General features: G+C 42.6%; 1 protein-coding gene across 1 annotated transcript in view; it reads left to right on the top strand.

Moving 5' to 3' along the window:
* Nucleotides 1–4951: 4951 nt before the first annotated feature.
* Nucleotides 4952–17294, top strand: part of NRDC (nardilysin convertase) — a 31570-nt gene continuing 19227 nt past the window's right edge. The window contains exons 1-7 of the mRNA XM_052802215.1: nucleotides 4952–5295; nucleotides 10005–10332; nucleotides 10522–10603; nucleotides 11242–11395; nucleotides 13762–13835; nucleotides 15296–15391; nucleotides 16323–16445. Coding sequence (XP_052658175.1) covers nucleotides 4967–5295; nucleotides 10005–10332; nucleotides 10522–10603; nucleotides 11242–11395; nucleotides 13762–13835; nucleotides 15296–15391; nucleotides 16323–16445 — 1186 coding nt within the window. The 5' untranslated portion in view covers nucleotides 4952–4966. The remainder of the gene's footprint in view (nucleotides 5296–10004; nucleotides 10333–10521; nucleotides 10604–11241; nucleotides 11396–13761; nucleotides 13836–15295; nucleotides 15392–16322; nucleotides 16446–17294) is intronic.

The following is a 17294-nucleotide window of genomic DNA, read 5'->3' as shown; positions in this document are numbered from 1 at the left end:
TAAGTGAAGTTGATTAGATGCCACCAAGACTGAAATTCTCTTTCAAATTTACTTGGATTATCCCAGATTACCTTTTGAATTTCAGTGGGTAAAATGCGCTCATCGCCTTCTCTTATAATTGCTGCCACAGTAGATTGTATCCCCACTTGGGCCTGGATGCAGCTGAGAGCTAGAGAAACATTATTTTGGCTAGTGCCTAATGCATTGGTAATTAGCTGGTGGTCTTTTTCATTAGTTCTTTCCCGCTTAGGTAATACATCAGCTAAAAGCCATTGACTAGTTCCCAATGCAGTTAAAGAAGATTGTAATGGGTGTTCTAGATTTTGTAAATTGCTGCTTGCCAAGTTTATTTTGTTTGCTAACAGTTCATTGTCTATGCTCTTTAGTATTCCTAGTCCTGTTCCCAGTATGCCTGTTACATCTCTCCTTGACCGCTTTGGAGAGGTGAGAATCCGTCCACGTAACCATGCTAACCATCATGTACAGGATGTATTTAGGAATGGTGAGCAGGTAGGTTTAATTGCAGAGATATCAAATGGCATTGATAGTTTTACTCATTTGAGGGACCACGTTGGGTTAAGTAACACTCTTTGTTGTCCTGTGTTTTTAATTATGTAGGGTCCAGTATTATGAATGTGAGGACATAGTTTGATGGGGGGCTGAGTTGGTAAATTTGGTTGTTTGATTTCAATCCTGAATTGAAGGCCTAGGTCAGAATGGGAGTTGAAGTCTGTCCACAAACACATTATGTGTGCCGAATGAGGTATAGTAAAAAATATACCAACATTCATGTTTAAAAGGACAGGTACATATGTTGTGTCTTCCCTTGGTGTAATTACAATGATGTGTAAATTCGATGTCATACATCTAGTGTGATTTTCAATTCGGCATCCTATTGAAATGGTATCTCCCTTAGTTCCTTTCAAAGATGGAATTTGTTGATTTTCATTTTTGTCTTTAATCATCCACTCATGCCTGCAAAAGGTGATGTTATTGTGTAGTGTGGTCACAGATAAATTTAGATTGGGCATAGGTGTGTCAAAAGGTATGTACACATCAGTCCATGGCCATCCCATCATATACAAGCTCCATAAGTCACGTTCCCTAATCATAAAATCAAACAATAATTCCACACCATGTTTACCCCAGAAGCAGAGTGCGAGTATGGGTTGTGTGAAAGTGAAATTGTACCAGCAGTCTGGTTCTGAGATCTTATGGAAAGATTTCTCATTGGTTTTTGGTTTAGAAAAATTAGTGTAGCGTATTTTGATTTCTGTGGGTTTTTCATGGGTAGACCCACTGATTGCCCGACACACTTTTTTTATTTCCTCTCCTGGTAAGGCCTGAAGTGATAGTATTTGTTGAATGTTGTTATTATTGTGAGATATCCTAAATCCTTTTATGTCTAACGTCTCTCATTTCCATATATCTTTTAGATATGTCTCACCTCCCTGTATCACCAAAGTAGCAAGGTTCAGGTTTGCCTTATTTTCTGGTAGTCATTCCATTCCAATGTTTCCAGTATAATTTAGTAGTGCATGGTCCCAAAGGTCTTGTGTCTGGACCAAAGGAATTATTCTTATCCCAGTTAAGAGAAAAAATGAGATTAAACTGGGGATAAACTACCATAGTTGTTGTTGCCATCAATGCAGATCTGTTTTCTCCTGTAAAAGAAAGAAAGAAAAGTTTTGGTGGGGAAGGCTGAACGGGTTACCCTTTTATGATGCAGGATAAATCCACTTAGCACTGATTCTCCATCTTGCACCACTGTTACCAGTAGCTTCCCAAGCAAGTGGGACACGAAGAACGTCTTTCACATCTAATGTCGCCATCCACTGGTGCGTGGCTGCTTGCAAAGTAGCTGTTTAGTTTGCAATGTTTGGTACAGCAGCTGTTACCAGGGCTGTATTGGCATTCAAGCACCAATAATCAGTTGTTAAACGCCACCTCCCATCCAATTTACGGACTGGCCAGATGGGTGAATTATAAGGGGAATGAGTTCTAGAGATAATTTGTCTTTTTTCTAAATCAGTTTGTTCTTCTGAAATTCCGTTTTGTGTTGCAGCAGAAATCAGGTATTGTGGCACATTAGTGATCTTTGAATCGGGAAGTGCAGGGGCTGCGTGGAGTACACACACTGTAGCCTCCTGGTTTTTGTCAGGGTTGGGGTTTGAACCGAATGACCACACACTACCGTCCGGCAGGTGCCAGGTTCGGCCATTCAAAACATCAAAGCCTAAAATATTTTCGTTGTGATTCTTGATAGCAAAGCGAGTAGATAACATACACTTCTCGCCTGGGAGCCATAAATTTACTTTTGCATTTTGGCATGGAACACTCGCTCTGTTTACTCCAGTGATTTTAACTCTTTGCCATCCAGGTCGTACACCTAGCTTCTCAGCATCATGTTGTGTTAAAATTGAAATCTGTGCTCCCGTATCTAATAGGAATTTTACTGATTGTTGTCGAGGACCAATTGGAATCAAAATGTATGGGCCATTGTTATCAATCCATTGGTAAGATCGTACTTGCCAAACCGACAGACCCAATCGTTGCCCGGGAGTAACTAGTTTTTTGTTTCCGAATCTTTGGGAGGAAAAGGGTTATTACTCCCTCTCGAAGGAGGAGTAGGTGTCTGAGTATTTGGAATATTTCCTTTCCGAGTGTCATCATTATATTTGTGAAATGTATGAATTAGACTCTGGATAGCACTGGCACTCTGTGTTTGAATTGCAATTCTAGGGATACCTAGTGACAATGCTTGATTGTATAATTCTCTCCACTTCTGCGTTTTGGATTGGTGATCAGTGGGTTCCTGTACTGGGGGTTTATCTTGGGTTGATTGTTTAAGTTGCCTAACGTTACGACTTGTCTTTTTGGTTTCATCTGATAGGTTATCCCATCCCATTTTTCGCCCATGATTTATGATGTCTTGCATTAATGTAGCCCAGATAGGGAGATTTCTTTGCACTAGGGCCTCTTCCTTGTCGTCAGCGGCTTCTCTTATGGCCAAAAGGGCATTAAAGTCTGCGTCTCTCCTAATTTCATCTCTTTTTGCAATGAGGTGGGGTTTAAGCATAGCAGGGCCTCCTTTGCTTAAAGGCTTTAGCATGTCAGGATCCACAGTTGCTGATATGGGAACATTAAATATGATATGGGAAAATTCTGAGACTGTTTGAGAATAACTCAAAACAGAGCTACGGGTTGCTCCAAGACTGTCAGGGGAGAACTGGCTGCAGGTTGTTAAGAGAACTGGCTATCTCTACTCCTGTCCCCCCGCCTTCGCCAGGCAGCAGGATTCCTTGAGACACGCAGCATATCTCCCTGTCTTAGCTGTGTAAGAGTTCCTGGCACAGTCAAGGGTCACTTAACCGCCTGACTCATTACACTTACGCTAAGGCCTAGCGAGCCTTCCCGAGTTCATAAATCAGCCCGGAGAGGGGGAAAGAAATGCATCACCACAACATCCAGTCTAAATTATCGTCCCTGTACCGCAGACAGCCCCCCTCATTTGTATTAGCCTCTGACCCCCTAACTTCGCTTTCATCATCTCTTTTGCAGTCAACATAGACTTACACAGACGCACAAAGTAACTAACAGCCCTGGTCTTACAGTAATAGCAGAAAACTGAACAAGTGTGGAACAATGCAAAAGGGATGCGATAAACGGAATGGCAAGCTTCCTAACAACTCTCAGAGCGTTACAAGAAAAGGGATCTTGGCAATGTATGCTGTTTGCAAATGCCAGCTTCAAAGAGATTTACCACGAGGAAAAGCAGCGTTTCTGTTGTCAAGACTTTGAAATTGCTACATCAGCACTGCAGTTTCATAGCGGGGAAAAAGTATATTCACAAATTGGAAAATGCTGAGACCTACTGAACTAGGCCATATCAAGAATAAACAGAGTCTCTTCTGTTAAATAGTCATGGGTACACACTTTAAGTTATTAAGGATACCATTAGGGTAAGAAAAAAATTAAAAAACAAACCAGGAGTCAACAGTCAGCACGTACTGGATCTCTCTTAACACTAGTGGTACTGCTGGCTGAAATAAAATTGTGAACTTAAGCCTAGCTCACTTAAGTGTTGAAAAAGACCAGCTGAAAGCTAGTTTTGCTATCAGATCAACAGTGCGGTCTGGTGTTTTGGACCCTAAGAACAGTCACAGTTCTTTAAACTGGTGCAACGCGGTTAGTGTTTGGCTTTTCCAATGACTGCTGAGGGAGGTCGATGACGACGACGCCGCCGTTTCTTCGTGCCAAGTTTCGGGGTCGCGTTCAGCGCGTTCGGCTCGACCCAACCGCCGGTCTCGGAGCTACTCCCGGCTGCCGGCGATGCCCGCCGGGGAGCTGGCCTCGCCGACGGACCCCGAACGCTGCCGCTTCCCCGGCGCCTCTTCCCGCTCCTCTGCGCTGAGGGGACTGCGCGTGATACCCTGACTAGGGCAGCTTGCGCGAGCTGATTGGTCCTGTCAGGAGTGAGCGACAGCTACTTGGACCAATAGTTGAAGGACATGAGAGGAGAAGGCAGGCCGCCACCAACCGGCGGTTGGACGATTCCAACGCTAGAGCAGGGGGGGCAGGTAACACGGCAGGCGGGCATAAGTGCCGGAACGCGACGGCACAGAGAGGACTTCCCGGGATCCGGCTCTGTTCCCCTGCCTCTCCCTTCGCCCTCGGATTTCTCTGTCCTCTCGGTCTGAGTTCTGAAAGGGGCTGCATTTCCCTCCGCCTCTCTCCCCGTCTATGGTTTCCCCCACCCCTCCCACACCACCAGCAGTCTCTCCGCCAATCAGAGCCCTCCCCCGACCAAGTGAGGGCCTGGGATTGGTCCGTTCTCTCCAGCTGGCACCGCGGCGGGCGCTGACTGGTTGCTGTCCAGAGCCGTCGCAACCGTCACCGCTACTTCCTCGCGCGGCGGAAGCCGGCCGCGTCGCGGCGGGGCGGGGGCGGCCGGCGGCGGCGGCGCATGCGCATTCTCGCGGCCGCCTTCGCACGGAGGAGCCGAGCGGTACGGGCGGGGGCGGCCCGCGGCCTGGCGGGGCGCGGCCGGCCGGTGCGTGCCGTTGCCCAGCCGCTGTGGTGCGGTGCGACCGCCGCCATGCCCGGCAGGAACAAGGCGACGTCTAGCTACAGCTGCCCGGAGCTGGCGGTGGGGCAGCAGGCCGGGGAGGGCGGCCGGGACGCCAGAGGCCGCTCGCCTCACGGGGAAGAGGAGGACCGCGGGGATATCGGTCCCGGCGCTAACCTCGGCGACTCCGACATCGTCAAGTCCCCCAGCGACCCCAAGCAGTACCGGTGAGGGCCGGCGGCGTCGAGCCTCTCCCCCCACACCCCCCGGAGGCCGTTGGCCCGGGAAGACTCGGGGTGGTTGGGGGGGGGGGCGGTGTTGAGGCAGCCCCCGGCTGGCCTCTGGGGTAGGCTGGGGCCTCCCCTCCTCGCCTGCCCGCGGAAAACCAGCCCCCGGCCGGCGGGGGGTCGGTGGGTGCCGGCCTGCACCTTGTCCCGAGCACACGGGGTGTAAGCTCAGGTGCTCGAGGTCGGGGAGCGGGAGAGTTCGGGGCCTCTCCGTGATAAATGGAGACTGGGGGTTCACGGGTGTATTTGTTCTGAAGGTGGGCTGTCTGGTTTGTATACAGTAATAGGCTTGGGGCTTGCACAGGAAAAAAAAAAAATTATCAGTACTTGCTCAGAGACTCTGCTGTGACATTACCTTTTTGAGGCACAGTCATATGGAATTGTTAGTTTGCAGCCATTGTCCAGGCAGCTCCTTCCGAAAGTGTTAAGCTGAACTGTGGAATGCAGTTGAGGTATTACAGAGCAGATACCAACTTTTAAAAGCCTTTTACTTTTTCCATTTTACATGAGCTTCCAGGTTTCAGCACAAGCGTGTCAGTGAGTTGAGATAAAAATGACTTCTGTGTTGATATTTTGCCTGTGTTTTCATGTGTGTGTATTGGAGTAATACCCCTGAAAGTGCAGAAACAGATCACCTTCCCTGAGCACAGCCCACAGCATCTGTGGCATTCTCACAGTGAGAGACTCAGCTAAGAACGGTCAGCAGAGGTTGAGCACTTTGGATGCTGTGAGGCAGTCATTCTTGAAGGAACACTTACTGTAACTTCTTTCTGTTAGGCAGAAGATTATTCAGCCCTTGTTAGAGATGCTTTTTTTTATCTTTACTTTTCGTGATGTCTAATCTGTGCAGCCAGTGGAGAATCTGCCTGAGCCTGGAACTGAATTTTGGATTTGCAGTGACATTGGTTGACAGTGAAATTCCCTGCTGGTTGCGTGAAGAGGACTGTGCCCATTGGCTTAGGGAGAAACTTGCTCCCTCCCTTCTTGCCCTACTTCCTCACTGCTTCCTCTGGATTTCTGCCTGCCTCTCCTGCTGGCATTCTTACTCATGATACTTTGCAGGAGGCTTGTCTTCCTGCAGAGTTCATGGTTACAGAGAGTGTCAGCTTAGGAAACTTCTGACTTTACTACCTGAAGCAGCATAGCGATGAAGCTTGGGAAATCCATTGAAAACTGTCACTGGCTATCTATTTAGAGGCTCAGGAGCCTCCTCTGCATGTGGAGAATTAGAGAGTGTGTTTGTTTATAGCATAGAATAAACTAATGCCAACATCTTCCAGAAATCCTACTGTCTGTGCTCAACAGATTTTTTTCAGTTGGAAGCAGTGTGTCACATCTTTTCAGACTGATTTCCATTTGTGGGAAGTGAGGCTTGCACAGAAGGACACGAACGTTGCCCTTAGGAAGGAGAACTTCAGTGTGGCTGAAAGTAAAGCATGCCTATGTCTGCTAACTATATAGCAAACCTCCTAAGGAAATGTAATGGCAGGTGATTTGATGATGCATATACGCTTTCTCCTCTGTTCATGCATCAGTGATGATGTACGCTGCAGACCAGTCACAGTGATCTTAATGTATCCATATGGTGACATCAGTCTTAACTTAGTGGAAAATGTTATATTTTATCTTCTCAAATACAGTGATCATAAAAACAAAAGAGTTCTGACAGATTGCAGAATATATTTTCAAAAGTGAGTTTGTTGGGACAAAAATTATCGTCGTAATCAAAGTTGGTTTTGTTTATTAGAGCTATGACTTGGTAGCTATCTTTACTAAATTCTGTTTTATTTAAACTCATCCATATATGGAATTTCATGGACTTGTATTGCTTGTTTTGGGTAATTTGGGAAATGAAAACATTTCTTTAAGTGTTTGCCATGCATTGATATGTATTTTAATATTTACTTAACTGCTAAACAACTATCATTGATATAAGAAAAAACTTGGTGTGAGAGCAATCCTGTTTAAATTTGTCCAGGATGTTTAAACAGTATCTTTAAGAATTTGAATTTTCTTTTATATTTAAGCCTTATTTGTATGAATGCCTGTACAGTCCTTCAAAAAAGCAATTGGACGATGCTTGCTTCTGTTGCTACCTTAAGTGATTGCAGTTTTTATACTGTATTTTGCATACCAATTGATAGTTATGTATTGATTACACTTGTCTTTTTCCATTGGCCTGAAACATGGAAAAAGTAAAGAACACCTATGTCAGTTGGTGCCTCTGCGCAGTATAAACTAAACTGTTCTAGATTCTCCTGAAGTGAAATCTGATAGCCTTCAATAGTGGCTTAGTTCAATTGTTGCCTTGCTGCTGGGTCCTTTCTGTCCTGGTATGTAACACCCATAAGCCTGAGGATGAGTAATGTAAAATTAGTATCATCTGCTCCATTAGTTTAATGGAGTGTGTGGAGATGATCAACAAGAGCTACTGGATACACCTGGCTAAACAGGCTTATGGCAAATAATTTTTCAGGAAGAATAGCACTATTCTCTTCTCTGTTTTCTGTGACTATTTATTGATCACTGGGAAACCAGTTTTCTTTATGGGCCATGAAAACCTGAAGACAGTTGTATGCAGAGGTGAAGATGATGATGGTTGTGCTGGAAGACATGCTGTAGCAACGTTGACTTGTCACTCTGGGGTTCTTGCTCTGAGCTCCCCAGAGGCTGAAGCGCCCGAATGTACAGTATATCTGTTTTTTAGGACCCCTGTTGTGCACTCAGAATTGCTGCAGCTGCATAATGCGACATATGTATATGATGCAAACAGTTAACAGACAGGATTTCAGCATGTGTGGATGATGAACTTCGTAGCCAGACATCAGCGTGGATCTAGTACTATCTGTACCTCCTGCAGTTACTCATAGCATCTCTACAAGTTATACACTATGTGCTGTAGTTTGAATGAGTAAAAATGCACTCGTGGTTTTGCTTGGAACAAATTTGTACTGCTCAGCAGTCCTGCAGCAAGAAAAACAGGTGTGTTAATGATTATGAAACCCTGGCCTGGCGTAAGTGCTATCAGTTCCTGTTGGATGAGTGGTCATAATTCATAAACTTAACACAAGTATTAAACATTTGTTCTTAAGTTTTTTTCATAGACTTGGTAGTATAAGAAGTGTGGGTTTTTTCTTTGTCTCAGAACTGGTTAAATCCTGTCACAATACCCCTTTTATCCCTTTCCTCCAAGTATGTGCCCATAAAATTCAGTTGGGAGAGAAGTACTCTGAGTAATTTGTTTCCAAGCTGGTCTGTGGTTTGCAGAGCCATAGCAGGCGGCCTGCAGCTCTAGTAAAAAGCAAAACTTACGCTGAGTTCATATTTTAATTGGAATATTGATAATAACACATGCTTTTATTGCTGGGAAACATTGAAATTGCATAATGATAACCATGAATGAAACAAGTGAGAAACCTTGGGAATCATGGGGTTGGAAAACACACAAACTGCCTTTCATTTTCCTTTTGGGTACTTACCATGTAGCTTGAGCTGGAAGTCTGCTTTGAAATTTCTGCTACCTAATTACAACAGTGGCCACAATGCAAAGTTCTGATCTGGTATAAACTTGGGGGTTGGGCTAGATGACCTTTAAAGGTCCCTTCCAATCCAAACTATTCTATGATTCTATGCTCCGTAACTCAGATTTTTCTGGGAGCGTGGGATGTGACCATGGGTTTGTTTTATACTAGCTTTTTTTTTTTTTTTCTGGATCGGATACCACCTGTCTATATCACACTAGTTCTCAGGTTGGATTGAGTATTTTCTGGATCCAGCATTTCTTCCTTTCTGCAGCTGGCATACTAGCCAGTCCAAGCTACAAGGAGAGGTGCTTTGGCTAATTTGACAAATTGTGACTGTGTATTCCAGATCTGATGGGAAACAAATACTGCTGAGAGATCTTGTAGTGCAGAGCATCAGTGCTTGCAGTCCTCTGTCAGCAAAGTTATAGAACAGTGCTGGACAGAGAGCTTGTGGGGTTTTATATATGTATATGCACACACATATATTAAAAATTCCACGTATGTATGCGCGCACACACACAGAACTCTGTTTATATTGCTGCTTGATAGTAACCCAGCCTACTGTGACTTATTTTATTAAGCCTGCAGAGGACATCTCTCCTAACACATGCCTGCTACATCTGGGGACCCCATTTAATAGAAAGCATTGATAAAATCAAATCAAATAAAATGGAGTCTCCGGGGCCTATTTAGAGGCAAAGACCAAGATCTTAGTTCTGTCATATATTATATGTTTACAAGAGCCTGAAAAGTGAACACGCTATTGAAGTTTGGGCTTGCTGATTCTGAGTACATGAAGTTTTCTCTGAGTCAGTGCTAGTAGCTTAAACATTTCACAAAGAGAGAAATAAAAGCACAAGTTGGTGTCCCTGACCTTATGGGGAGAAGAGCTTCTGCTACTACCTTAAATTGCTTCTTTCTCATTCTTACAGCTGTTGAATAGCAGAAGAGTGTTTTTACTTTCCCACCATAAAACTGCTCGCCTTCTTAGCTACCATTAGATTTTCATTAGGAAATCTCAGTTGAAGAGCACAGAACTGTGATAGGAAATAGAGAAATTTTCACTATTCTGAAAATTCAGATTTGGGAAATGAGCATATTCATTGCAAATAATTATTCTTTCAGGTATATCAGACTGCAAAATGGCTTATGTGCACTTTTGATTTCGGATTTGAATTACTTGGATGGTGCCCCAGCTGCTTTATCTTCGGAGGAGGAGGAGGAGGAAGACAACGATGATGATGAATCTGAAGAGGAAAGTGATGAAGATGATGACTCTGGAGCTGAGATCGAAGATGGTAGAGAAGGTTTTGATGATGAGGACTGTGATGAGGGGGATGAGAGTGAGGACAATGATGGAGATAATGAGGATTTCAATGATCCTGATGACAGTGAATTAGAAGAGCTAGCTGAAAAGGAAGAGACAAGAAAGAGAGGCTGTACAGAAAAGCAGGTATGTACTTAAAGCTGTAGGGTGAAAAAACACAGTGAGCTTTCTTGTGGTCTGAAACCTTGTGGTTAGGCGTTCAGACTAGACCTTCTTTTTATTGTGCCTGTCCCGATTGATTTATTTTATACTTCTGTAATTTTCCTGAAGTGTTTCTTGAAGCAGCTTTTACTGAGATTGTTGTATTTTCTCTAGTCTGCAGCAGCCCTCTGCGTTGCCGTTGGCAGCTTCTCTGACCCTGAAGATCTGCCTGGATTAGCACACTTCCTAGAACATAGTATGTATCTGCTCCTATTTCATCTTATCCAGCTTCAGTGCAAAATGAGTGCTATGTAGCTCTGAATTTCTGTAGTATTTTAGTATCATTTCTTATTTCAGCTATCGCAGAATTTATTTTCATTAGTTCAATAAATATGTGCTTTTATAAAAATACTGACTTAGTAAGGAACCCTTAATATGGGTCTCATACTCTTTGGCAGGCTATGCGTTAACATATATTAACATTCTTTGTTATCCATTAAATGTGGGGGGAAGCATGTTACCTATGGTTTTATAAACTAGGGTGGAGCTACAGTTCTGTATCTCTCTAGTAAAGGATGATGAATTAGTAATACAGGCACAGAAACCACATGAAGTTTCTGACCAGATGTATCTCAAAATACTACTCTTGACCGAATGAGGCCAAGCATGCCTAGAAAGGCACTGTTATTTCCAGTCTATTTGGGCCTTCTGCTAAAGGCAGATTACACTAGTTATTGGGCAAATTACACAGTCTGTTGCTATTTAGTAGTTAACCTCTGCATGTGAGCTGTGGGTCAGTTGTAGGTAACACTGTGCTGAAGAGGGGTTGCTATAGCTGCAATTAGGAATAACAAATTAATGTCATCTTGGTAATTTTGCTGATTTTTGTTCCAGTGGTTTTTATGGGCAGTTTGAAGTACCCAGATGAGAATGGGTTTGACGCGTTTCTGAAGAAACATGGGGGCAGTGACAATGCTTCAACCGACTGTGAGCGGACAGTCTTCCAGTTTGATGTGCAGAGGAAGTACTTCAAAGAAGCGCTTGATAGGTAACTTCATATAAATGGTGATTAGGTGTTAATGAAAGTTTGTATGTGCCTCAGGAGCTTGGGTGTAGCTGTTCAGTTCTTCATTTTGGGATGATTAAGGCTGTTGCTGAACTTCCATCGGTACCTGCACTTCAACAGTGAATATTGAACATAAGGAAATATTATTTCCCTGTGGCTATGTTGCTGTTTTTTTGAGATAGTGCCAGTGTAGCCACTGGGTGATTACATAGGATCCGTGTGTAAATCTCAATGCACGTAGCTTTTTGATTGTTTTAGCACCCTTAAACTAGTGGCTTTGATGACAGGAGAAATCTTACGCAATGTGACAACTGTTCAGAGGGGAAGTGCTCTGAGAGTCTCAGTGAGTCATCCTTTGAAATATCTGTCCTGATAGTTAGTGTTTTTTCTAAATTTTCTTTAGTCTCCAAGTCTAATCCATCATGGTGGGTGGGAGGGCAGCCTTAAAAGTTATGGTACAACGTGTGCCTCGAAAGGATACATGTAACCCAAGCCAGGTTATTCAGAGAAGTGTCTGTCTTTTGCCAGAAAGTATTTCACTTGCTGTTTTGCGCTGTGGGATATGTTGGGACAACAGAGCTCCACCTGTTGGCATGGGTGGAGGAAATTACTCATTCATGGGTGCATGGCAGCTGTGTATTCTTGATGCTGTAGAATATCTCAGGAGGAGAGTAGACTCCACTGCAAACATACTTTGATCAAAATACACTCCTGTGATGATGCCGAGAACAAGTGTTTGCACATTTTACCAAGTATTGCCTAAATTTTACTTTACTGGGCTAAATTCAGCTTTCAGTTGCAGATTGGTCCAGCTTTTTTAGATGTTTGGAAGTGTGAAAGAATCAAAAAATATAATTGCGGTCTGTCACAACAGCTCACTTAGTGGAGGGGAAACACAGAAATTAGGAGTTCTGTAGAACGGCATCACATACGAAGAAGGTAGATGGGTGCTGCTGATGATTTCTGCTCATTCAAGCACTTGTGGATCTAAAGAAATTGAAAGACATCACCTTTCAATAGTGTTGTGGTTTAACCCCAGCCAGCAACTAGGCACCACGCAGCTGCTCACTCACTCCCCACCACCCAGTGGAATGGGGGAGCAAATTGGGGAAAAAAGTAAAACTTGTGGGTTGAGATAAGAACAGCTTAATAGAACAGAAAGGAAGAAATTCATAATGGTAATAATAACAATAATAAAATGACAATAATAATAAAAGAGTTGGAATATACAAAACGAGTGATGCACAATGCAATTGCTCACCACCCGCCGACGGACGCCCGCTTAGTTCCCGAGCGGCGATCCCTCCCAGGCCAACTCCCCCCAGTTTATGTACTGGGCGTGACATCACATGGTATGGAATACTCCTTTGGCCAGTTTGAGTCAGCTGTCCTGGCTGTGTCTCCTCCCAACTTATTGTGCCCCTCCAGCCTTCTTGCTGGCTGGGCATGAGAAGCTGAAAAATCCTTGACTTAGTCTAAACACGATTTAGCAACAACTGAAGACATCAGTGTGTTATCAACATTATTCTCATACTCAATGCAAAACATAACACTATACCAGCTACTAGGAAGAAAGTTAACTCTATCCCAGCTGAAACCAGGACAAGTAGTCTCTAGCTTAATGGGTCCTGTAGCCGTAGAACTACATCAGCAATGTATTACTGCTAACCTTTTGCTTCAGCCAGTTCAGTGCATCATTAAAAAAACTCAACAAATAAAATAGAAATATTAGATTCTCTGGCAGCCTTCTGCAGAGTCTCCATTCATTGCAGATCTGTCCCTTTCCATGGCTCTGCTCTTTATGGGTACAGGAGAAGAGATGTATCTGGATGACAACACTGACTTTTGTAGTAGATAGTAAAATTGTAATGGATATAAAAACTTAAGATTCAGGACATAAAGCAACAATTTGTTGCCTGGACCTAGGAAGAAACTTTCCCTATGTTCTCATTGTTCCTAATGAACAACCGAGGATTTCCTCTGAAGCATCTGATACTGCTTGTTGTTAGAGCCAGGTACCAGACTAGATGGATCACTTGTCTGATCAGGTGTGATCATTCTTAGGATGTAGAGGCAGATAATCCTGCACCCATTAGTGTCATATCCTACTGTATCCAACCAATTCATTCCCACTCTATGGAGCAGGAAAGCGCTGCCCTTTGGTTTTTGATGGTATCACAGAACTGGCTTTTTTCTTTCCTTAAGACAGTATGGTCAAGAATTACATAATTTGTAGTAAGACAAGCAACTTTATAAACTAAAATAGTAGATGTTGGGTTTAATTGCTGGTTTTTTTCCCTAGCTTAATAGGCACTGAAGAAAAGTATACGAATTTTTATGTTTCATAGGTGGGCACAATTCTTTATTCACCCGCTAATGATCAGGGATGCAATAGACCGAGAAGTGGAGGCTGTAGACAGTGGTAAGTAAGAGTATCTTTTCCTGTGTGTTTAGCCCATCTTCCTAAAGAAACAAAACCTATTTTGTAACACTGTTAATTGGTTTCCATTTTGGACTACTCTTCTGAGCACTTCAGTCAAGTTCACCTAACTTGACAGAGAGATTAAACTCTTCAATTTAAGTTTGATGGGTATCAGTGGCTGTTAGAGGAGGAAGAAGACTGAATGTAGTGCCATCACTGTGAGAGTTTACCGTCTCATTTCTTGAATTAGAAATTAATAATTTTAAGTGGTTTGTCAGTAACTGGTAGGGCAGTTACATGAGCATGTGGATGCTCTTCAGTGGACAGCATGTTTATAACTCCAGCATAGCCCCAATGCTCTCACCAGTCCTATGTGGAGTCAATACAATAAGTTGAGGTGATTGTACTTGTCTCCTTATTCTAACGCCTTAAAAACTACAAAGTCGCTTCACAGAAGGAAATTTAACCAGGTGTAGAAGCGAGTGGAGTGCTCACTTGATTTTCTAATATGTAATGAATACCTGCACACTGCCTATAAAACTTCACTGTTTTAGGAAAAAAGTGTTATTGGCAGATATACCAACTGGTTCAAATATTTATTCCAAGTTGTCGTCTTCATCTGTCTTCTGGCAAGGAAAAATGGGCAATATGATCTTTGAATTTAGATAAGTGTCAATATAAACAAGGACCTGTCTTTGAGTTAAGGTGTGGTTCTTCAACAGTTTAAGCCAATTTATGCCTTCACTTGCACTGCCTTCACCATGCAGATCCACTCCTTCCCTTGTATTGACACTGTAGTAATGCACTGCCTGGTAAATTATGTCAGCTTGATGAACTGGCTGCAGAATAACCCAGCCAAAAGAATTAGTTTACAGCTCTGCTGTGTATGTTTCTTATTACCAGAACAAACGGGAACAGGAAAATACAGTTCAGGAGGGTGAATTCTTGATTTTGGCAGAATCCCATATTTAGATTAGTATAAACTGATTGTAAAACTGCATTTTTGGAAACTATCTTGCTCAGCTTTCAGTTTCTTATTTTGTTATTAGGCTAGAAGTTATTCTGTGTGATATATGGGAGAAGCAGATTTGTAATTGTTCCCTGGCCCTTTCTGCAGGGCCTGACCTTGTAGAATATTGATGGTCTTGTGTTCCCATTAAATTTAACAGATTGAGAGCATTCGGACAGGACAGGTTGGGGCTTTACATGCTTCCCCTCCTTATCCCTTTCTTTACTTCTCAGCAATGAGCTATGTTTTCCTCTTCTCTTGACTTATATTCATTACTGCTAGCAAGTCCTGTTTCTTATCCTATTTCACTATTTCATCATACTTCATTCCAGGCTGCATCTGTGTGGTGTGTCTCCTTTTCAGTTTGGTTGGGGTTGTTGCTTTGTTTTATTTTGTGGGAACGTGACCTGAAATTTTGATGCATGCCACTGCAAATTCTTTAAATTAACAGAGTATCAGCTAGCAAGACCCTCTGATGCAAACAGAAAGGAGATGCTATTTGGGAGTCTTGCCAGGCCTGGACATCCCATGAAGAAATTTTTTTGGGGTAAGTTCCGAATTTATGTTATAAAGTGGTGATAATTCTTAAACTTTTAATCACTTAAAAGATGCACTAACATGAGCTATCTTATCACCGCAAACACTAGCCTTGCTCAGAAGTATTAGAACAACTACTCATTTTACAGTAAAATGTTTGGGAATAAAAGCAGCTGTCTGCTTCTTAAGATACTTTTCATTCTGGTACTACTTTTTGGTGATGTTAAAGCTGGGTTGCCCTAGGCATATAATCATGTAAATTTCTGTTAATGTAAAGGGTGCACTCTGAGTCATCTCTGTCTTGCTTAAGCTTGTTTTTGGCTATTAAAATTTCCTGGAAAAATAAAGTATTTCTGGATTTGTGTCTAAGAGGCTTTTCAAAGTAAGTAATTCACTGTTGAACTTGCAGAAGTAGACCTTCACAGCCATGTGAGTGGAGCAGAAGGGAAATTTGTCCTTCGCCTCCTGGACAACAGAGTCCTAGCTCCCTCACCCTTGTGGTGCTGGTGAGCATGTGAGTTGCAGTGTGATGGGTAATAGAGTTAGCCAGCTTTGAAATGTAGATAATTTTTATAAAGTTCTGTAGTGACATATACTGAACATCATATTTTCCTGTCTTTTTCCCCACCCCATTCTGCAAGTTCCATTGGTGAGTGAATAGCTGGCAACACAGCTGTGCTGTATGCTGTATGGGTGATCTGATAATGCAGGAGGACTCTGTCCTCCCTTGTCATAGAAATAACAACTGTCCTTATAATAGGAGCTAGAAATTGGAAGATCTTAAATTTCAGTTAACATTCCTTTAACTCCAATTTCCTATTGGATATTTTTGATGTGCTTACCATGTAGACTCAGTGCCAGAGGAGGAAAAGAAATTGTCTGTATATCTGGTGTTGACGTAACCAGTGTCTACATAACTAACCACCTTTTAATGTTTACAGGTAATGCGGATACACTCAAACATGAGCCTAAAATGAATAATATTGATACCTACACGAGACTGAGGGAATTCTGGCAGCGCCATTACTCTGCTCACTATATGACTTTAGTTGTCCAATCTAAAGGTAACGTCAGTTGTTCCTTAAAAACAGGCTCATTGCTGCCGTTGGTGTAGTGCTTTTGGCACCAGTTCAGCTGTAGCCCAAGCCATTTTAGTGGATTGTCCAGTCCTGCAGGAGGTATTTATATGTAGATTTTAGCCTGGTTTCTAAATGAAACAAGACTTGAGCAATTGTGCTGTGTTATTGTCATCCTGCCATTTCTTGAGAAACTTTTAACTAAACTGTTGAGTAGGTTCCAGATTGACACAGAAGATAAAATCTCAAAAATACAGTTAAAGAAGAATCTTGTAGGAATGTAGAGTCAGACCACTTAAATGACTTAATGCTGCTGGCTTCTCTGCCATCTACAGTGAACCTCCACAGAAAATGATGGGGAGACTGAGACTGGGTCTCCCAGTTGTCTTGTTCTGTTTGGGGCTCTTTCAAAAGAGGTCTTAAAATAAAACACATTTCTCTAGGAAGAATAGAGATTCTAAGTTTTTTTTCCCTGTAGACTGAAAAATTCTATGCAAATGGAAATGAGTTGCATTTCAGCAAAGAACTTCAGAACTATGGGTTGTTTCTGCTGAGAATAAAAGAAGGAAATTTCTTAGAAATTAAGCATGTAGTAGAGACCTGTGCTGAAAATAGAGTTGTATGTATTCAAGTTAGATTTGTGCATAGGGGTTTTATTGAATGCTAAAACTGATTGCAGTTCCCATCTGTAAAATGGAGATGGTAATAATAGAGGTAGTAATTCTTTTCTTCTCCCATGCTTTTCTGTCTAGCCTGTAAACTACTTAGGGCATTGAATGCCTCTTGAATAATCACGTAGTAATGTTTCTTCTGGTGGTTGGGAAGAAAATCATGGTA

The sequence above is a fragment of the Harpia harpyja genome, chromosome 11 (assembly GCF_026419915.1).
Source record: "Harpia harpyja isolate bHarHar1 chromosome 11, bHarHar1 primary haplotype, whole genome shotgun sequence".
Classification (NCBI taxonomy): domain Eukaryota; kingdom Metazoa; phylum Chordata; class Aves; order Accipitriformes; family Accipitridae; genus Harpia; species Harpia harpyja.
Note: the sequence above shows the minus strand (reverse complement) of the source record. Positions and strands in the feature narration are given on the sequence as shown.